The following is a 6,771-nucleotide window of genomic DNA, read 5'->3' as shown; positions in this document are numbered from 1 at the left end:
ATCCCAAGGAAAAGGGGTCCCCAAACCCCCGGGAAAATCCCCCCGAATTCCTGCCCAGCTGAAAATATCGATGTGGGGGGGAAAAAAAACTAAAGATTTAACAGATTTTAAGAATTTTCTTCCCGCAGCCGCTGTCACCTAAAGGTGTTGTGGCAACAAAGAGCGGGATGGCATTTGACGCTCGTATTTTTGGCCTAAATATTTGCAAAAAAAAAAAATAAATAAAATTATTCCCCCCAAAGCCCCCAACGCTTTGCAAAAGATTGATGTGCCTGGAAACCATCACATCCTGCCCTGCCAAGTGCTTCCGAGGAAAATCTGATTTTCCATTTATCCCCCCCGCCGCTGCTGATCCCGCCGGAGAACGCACACGCGCGAGGAATCAAACACTGGGAATCAAACAACCATTCCCAGTCCAAACTGGGAGCCCGAACGGATTTTCCCCGTCTCCGTGCGCGGCGGAGATTTCCCAGCTCGGGGAAGAACGGAGTGGAATTCCCTGCTCGGGCACAGCCGGGCACAGGAGCACTCCCCACATACTTTTTTTTTAAAAGGGGAAAAATAGTAATAAACCAAGAGAATTAATTAATTTTTTTCCTACCTTTCCCCAGAAATGCCGAATTTAACCCCGGCCCTTTTTCATGGGGATTTTTAATTTTTTTTTTCCCCTTTTTTTTTTTTATTTTTATTTTTATTTTAGTTTTTGGTTTTTTACGACCTCGCACCAACGCAGGGATGGAAGGAGATGCCCACACAACACTCCCAACCCCACACAGCATCCCCCACACCCCTTTCTCCCTGCTCCCCTTTTTTCCTTTTCTTTCCTTTTTTTTTTTTTTCTTTTTTACCCTAAATCCTTCCCCCTCAAAAAAAATAAAAAAAAAAAAAAAAAAAAGAAATAGCTGCACACACCGAAACTTCGCTCCGGCAGCCCCTTACCTCGGGCACCGGGCAGGGCAGGGCAGTCGGTCCGACCGGCCCCGGGGCTCTAAACCCCGGGGATGGCTTTTGTGAGTTTGCCGGAGTTTCCCCGGGCTGTCCCCTTTTGTGTCCCATTGCCATCTAGAGGCCCCGATTAATTAATTTCACACCGAAGCTCGGGAGAAAATTTTCCCACAAAACAAGTGACCGAGGAGATGTGAAACTCCAAAGAAAAGGAGTCAACATCAAGTTCAACAGCATGCGGGGAAAGGCCTATTTCCATCACAATCGCGTCTGAGCGGGGGCCGGGCGGGGGGCGGCGGGCGGCGGCCCCCGCGCCCCCTCCGCGCGTTCCCAGGCTCGGAACAATCGCGCTCTGTTTGCCTCGCACATGCCGGCGTTTGGGCACGGAGGCTGCCTTGGGATAACGGGAATAATGAGGGGCGGGGGGCTCGGGGGGAGCGCAGCGGGGCTGGGAAAGGGGCGGCGGCGGCGGCGCTGGGGGCAGCGGAGCCGAGCGCACCTGGGCGCTGCCCGGTACCGACCTGTTGAGCCCCGGCCGGCGGCACCCGCTGGAGTTGGAGGGAAGAGCGGAGCTGGACAGAGACGAGCCGGGGCTCCGCGGGCACCCCGAAGCCGCGAGGGGACGGTGCCGAGCCCCGGGGAGGAGTTGGGGAAGCACTTTTCCCTAAAGTTTGGTGTCCCCCGCCTTGTCTCGCCGCCCACGCGTTTTTCCCACAGTCCCGGGGGAACGGGGGGTGCGGGCCCCGGGGGAACGGGGGGTGCGGGCCCCGGGGGAGCGGGGGGCCGGGGCCCGGGGTGGCCGAGGCGGTGGTGGACGTGTCCTGCAACCCAAGCAGCTCGGCTCCGCCGGGCATTGTCCCCACGGAGCCCGTGGCCATTGTTCCCGGCGCTGCGGGAGCCGGAGGGAGGGCAGCTTTCCACGCCTCGTCCTTCCCCCCCCTTCGCCATCTCACCCCCACCCCGACACTCACACCGGGGCTGCCGGGACCCTAATCCGGGCTGGGGGAACGGGGGAGGGCAAGGAACATCCCCACCCACCCCTCCCCGAAAAGAAAATAAAAAATTAAATAAATCAAAAATCGAAGGCGAGGGAAGGGGAGGCGCGGGGTCCCCCCTCTGAGACTTCCTCCAAGTTGGGAGAAGCGGGAGGGGGAGCGGGGCGGCCGCCGGTGCCCGCCCAGCCCTGCCCCTCCGGCACCGGCGGCACCGGCGGCACCGGCGGCACCGGAGCGGGGAGTTCGGTGCGGGGCAACGGAGAGAAAAGGAGGAGGGGGCGGAAAAAAACGGCGGCGATAAATAAAAAAAAAACAAACCCGGGGAGCGGGGAGGGGATTATTTACCTCCCTCCGCACCTCTGCATCCATTAATGACTTAGCGGCAGCCGCCGGGACACCGGCAGCCTCCGGGGCGTGGGGCTGGGGGGGAACCGGCACCGGCAGCGGGCAGGACGCGGAGCCCGGGGCCATCCAGGCGCTGCGGAACCGGGCGGAGGCTCCCGGAGAGGACCGGCCGGGCTCCGGGAAGCGGAGCTCCCCCGCGATCACGTTGCCTTTACGTGGGGTTAAACAGGGAACGTCTGCCCGGGGCTCGAACGCCGCGAACCCCCCGAGAGCACCGGGCAGCCCCGGCCCGCCGCTACCGGGGCCTCGGGATGAGGCGGGTATGACGGAGAGGAGGGGGGAGGATTCCGCCCAAACATCCATTTTGTCCCTTTTGGAAATGGAGATGGGAGAGAGGAGGGGAAAAAAAAAAAAAAAAAAAAAAAAAAAAAAAGGCGTCTTTTTCTTTTTTTTTTTTTTTTTTTTTGCCTTGCTTTCTCCATATTTTACTACGTAAGGAATGACGCGCTCGCGTCGGGAGCGGGATAGGTTAGCCCGGAGCTTGGAGAGGGAGGGGAGGGGGGGGAAAAACCAGGCTTGGAGGGGGGTGAGCGGGGGCGGGGGGGCGGCTCTGGCAGCAGCAGAACCTAAAAATAACGAGGATTTTATTATTTAAAAAAAATAAAAAGCAGCTATATAATAATAATAATAATGATGATGATGATAATAATAATAACAATAATAGCGGTAATCCCGCTGACCCCGCCGATGCGGCCCTGTGGGCGCTCCGGGGATCCCACCGAGCCTTCCCCGGGGACCCTCAGGGTTTGGGGGTGCGGAGGGAGGGTTGGGGGTTCCTCCTGGCCCTTTTCCCCCCACCTTTCCCAGGGCTGCGGAAGGGGCTGGGGAAGGCGCTCCCCTTTTTGATTATTTTGATTATTGCGTGGAAATGAAGCAGAAATTGGTATTTTTTTATGTAATTCGACCCCAAATCCCTGACTGCTCCGCGGGTTAACACTTCCAAGCCCCCGCCAAGAGGCCGGGAATGGATTCCCACCTCCCCCCGCTCCCCCGGGCGCACCGGGATTTTGGGAGCGCTAAAAAAAACCCCAAAAATGGGGTCTCGCCGCAGCCCCCGGGGGGGGTTTGCCCCCCAAATTCGGCCCCGGACTGAGGGGGGACACCCAGGGACACCCTGCAGACCCTGGGGTCGGGGAGGGCCGGGCCTGGCTCCAGCCCCTGGAGCCATCGGGATCCGCGGGCGCTGCGGCCGAACCGGGACCGCGCCGGTGCCGGTGCCGGTACCGCCCCGGTGCCCTCCCAAGCCCTGCCAGCCCCGGGGACGAGCAGCTCCCGGCCCGGAGCTGCCGGGGAGGCCGCGGGCTCGGCCCTAATGAGCTCCGCTTATGCATTTCCTCATTAACGAATATTCCTGGCGGCCGAGCCGGGGGGCACCGGGACGCGCATCCCCCACCGCCCACCGCCCGCCCCGTCCAACCGGGGCTTCCCGGGGGCTCGGCCGGGCCCGGGAGAGGCAGGAGGCCGAGCCTGTGAGTCGGACACCCCAAATTTTTGCGGCCAGCCTCGTAATTACCGCGCCCGGTGCTGCGGTGAGACCCCCGCCCTCGGTGGCCGGGAGACCCCCGGCTTGCCCAGGGCCTTCCCCCGGTAAAAGCCGCTCGGGGCCGGGCCCGGCTCCTCCATCCGCCCGGTACCGGCGGGCCCGCTGCCCCCCACCCCCGACGGCGCGGATTTAGGGGAGTGGGTGGCGTATTTTGGCTCCCTGATGGAGTTTTGATCAAAAATTCATTAAGAGGCGCTCGGCGCAGCGCCATGAATATTTCAGGGCTTTTGCAAAACAACAAAGTGGGTGTTTGGGGGAGGATGCACCGGGGGAGAGGCGGCCCCCGGTGCCCGTCTCGGCCCCGGTTTGAGGCGGCGGGGACGGCAGGAGGGACCGGGCAGCTCCGTTCCGTCGGGGCCGCGGCGGCGACCGCTCGCCCGCAGCCCCGGGGCTCGCTGCTGCCCCGTTATAAGGCGGGGAACGGCCCCGGTCAGGCAGGGAACGGCCCCGGTCAGAGAACGGCCCCGGTCAGACAGAGAACGGCCCCGGTCAGACAGAGAACGGCCCCGGTCAGGCGTGAACCGGCCCCGGTTGGAGAGGGCGGCCCTGCAGGGACACTCAGCCCCCGGCCCCGGGACCACCGTGACAATCCCGGGTGTCCCCTGCCCTGTCCGCTCCGAGGGGCTCCCCCTGTGCTCCTCCCAACCGGGGGGACCCCACGGCCACCCGGGATGTCCCCTCGGAACGGGGACATCGCCGCCCCAAGGGATCCGCTGTCAGGAGCTGCTCCAGGCTGGAAACACCCCCCAAACCCACCCCATCCCAGCCAGGGGAACACACTGCTGGAAAGGTCCCCGACCCCCAAATTGGGGTGCGGCCGCCCCCCGGGCACATCCCGCCCGCAGCACGGGGAGAGGCGGCGGCCCCGAGCGGAGACAAAGCCCCCGCACCCCCCGGAGCAGCGCGGCCCCCCCGGGCAGGGCCTGCAGGTAACTGGGATTTACTGGGACACCTCCCGGGCCGGCTGGGAAGGGCACACGGAGCGCCGGAGGTGGCCGCGCTGGGCCGTGGTGACAGCTCTGTCGCTCGCCAGTGTCACCCAGAGCACCCCAAAGAATCCGGGAGTCGCTGGGTGCCACCTTTGGGGCAGCGCCATGGGGTGTCCCACCCTCTCTCCCACGCTGGGGACACCGGGCGGCGAGCCTGGGGACAGAGGGACAGAGCCTGGGGACAGAGGGACAGAGCCTGGGGACAGAGGGACAGAAAGGCCTCTCCGCGGGATGGAATTGGGGACACCCCGGGCCACCTGGCGAGCCCAGTTTGGGACGTGTCGCAATGGGCGTTACTGGACCTGCAGGCAGGGCTGGCATGTGCGGCTCCAGCAGCTCCCGGCGCTCCCAACGCTGCCCTGCGGGCTCCTGCCGGCCCTTCCCGGTGTCCCGGTGTCGGGATGGCCGTGTCCCCCCCAACCCCTCCTTTCCCCCACCGCCACCCCACCCCGGCAGCCCCCAGCCCCTCCCCGGGGCTCACCTCGCCCTGACATTTCCTGGCGCTCCTTCCATGCCAGCGGGTTGCCATAGCAAATCTAAATCTTACAAACAAAACCAGGGGAGAAGGTGGTGGTGATGGAGGGGGGAAAAAAAAAAAAAAAAAAAAAAAAAAAAGCCTGATTAGCATATATTCAAATGAGCCGTGCAATAATGCAAACCATAAATCATGCAGTCATTGCTATTCAATCAGTGTCTCTTACCCCAGCCCCCACTCCCGCACCCGCTGTCTTGCCTCTTCTTGCCAGGCACGGACCCCTGCCCGGTCCCAAAGGTGGCTCTGGAGGGGACCCCCCACCCTTTTTTGGGGGGTGGGGGTGGCCCTGGGCCCAGCGCGGCTCCGGGGCTCGGCGCAGCCCCTAATCCCGCCTGGTATTTATGGCGCTCTATTAAACCGGGCAAACTCTTCCCAGGATTAATCTCCCGCCCAGGTTTTAATCTCGGGGCTATAATCCGCCCCCCAGCCGAGGGAAGGGGCCCAGATCGGCGCTGGAGGGTGTGGGGGACTCCCCAGCCCTGCCTGAGCTTCACCCGGGGGTGCCCAGGCGGTGCTGGAGGGGGACCCAAACCTCCCCAAAATGTCCCTGTGGGGTGATGACCCTTGGTCACCTCCCAGCAGCGTGGCCGTGGCCGTACCCAGCACACCACAGGCCCCGGGGGATGCTCCCCCACCCCAAAAAGCGGCGGAACCCCCAAGCCCAGCCCAGCCCTGAGCTAAAACAGGCTCAGCTCAGCTGGGCCCGGCCCACGCCCCCCTTAACCCCGCCTCGCCCCCCAAAACTCGATTTTAAGGGTTTTTTTCCTTCTCCCAGCTGCTCTGAGACCCCCTGAGAGGATTTTTTGGGGTCTCCGAGGGGTGGGAGCAGCACGGCTGAGCCCCAACGACCCGAGCAGACCGGGGGTGACCCGGCTGTCCCCCACCCTGCTGGCCAGTGACCCCCCGAGGGGTGGCTCTGCCTCTGGGGGACACGGGGAGGGGGAAGGGACGGCTAAGGGGGTGCAGGCATGTGCCACCTCTCCCCTTGGGGACATTCATGCCCAAACTGGGCTGCGTGACCCCAGAAATGTCACAGCAGACACCCCGAGACCCCCAGCTCTTTTTATTAGAAGATAATAAATAGAAAAGCGCCCCTGGCTGGGCGGGGGAGGCGGAACCCCCCCACCCCGCCTGTCCCCTGTCCCTTGTCCCCCCTGGAGGCGGAATTGGGCCGGGGGCTGCGGGCTCGGGGCCGCTGCCGGTGCTCTCAGTCCTGCTGCCACCGCGTGGCACTTGCCAGCCACTCCCGGGGACACGCGGCTGGCGCGGGGACAGCCGCAAGGACGGGCGGGGACACCCCGACAGCGCCGGGCTCCTCACCTCGCAGGGCTGGCAGAGCTGAAAGGAGGGGGCTCGGTG

At 63.4% G+C, this 6,771-nt stretch overlaps 1 protein-coding gene across 1 annotated transcript in view; it reads right to left on the bottom strand.

The window, feature by feature from the left end:
- Positions 1–6,728: 6,728 nt before the first annotated feature.
- Positions 6,729–6,771, bottom strand: part of MEF2B (myocyte enhancer factor 2B) — an 11,293-nt gene continuing 11,250 nt past the window's right edge. The window contains exon 9 of the mRNA XM_015616018.3: positions 6,729–6,750. Coding sequence (XP_015471504.1) covers positions 6,729–6,750 — 22 coding nt within the window. The remainder of the gene's footprint in view (positions 6,751–6,771) is intronic.

This window comes from Parus major, unplaced genomic scaffold (genome assembly GCF_001522545.3).
Source record: "Parus major isolate Abel unplaced genomic scaffold, Parus_major1.1 Scaffold325, whole genome shotgun sequence".
Lineage (NCBI taxonomy): Eukaryota > Metazoa > Chordata > Aves > Passeriformes > Paridae > Parus > Parus major.
The sequence above is the reverse complement of the archived record's forward strand: the minus strand, read 5'-3'. Positions and strand labels throughout refer to the sequence as shown.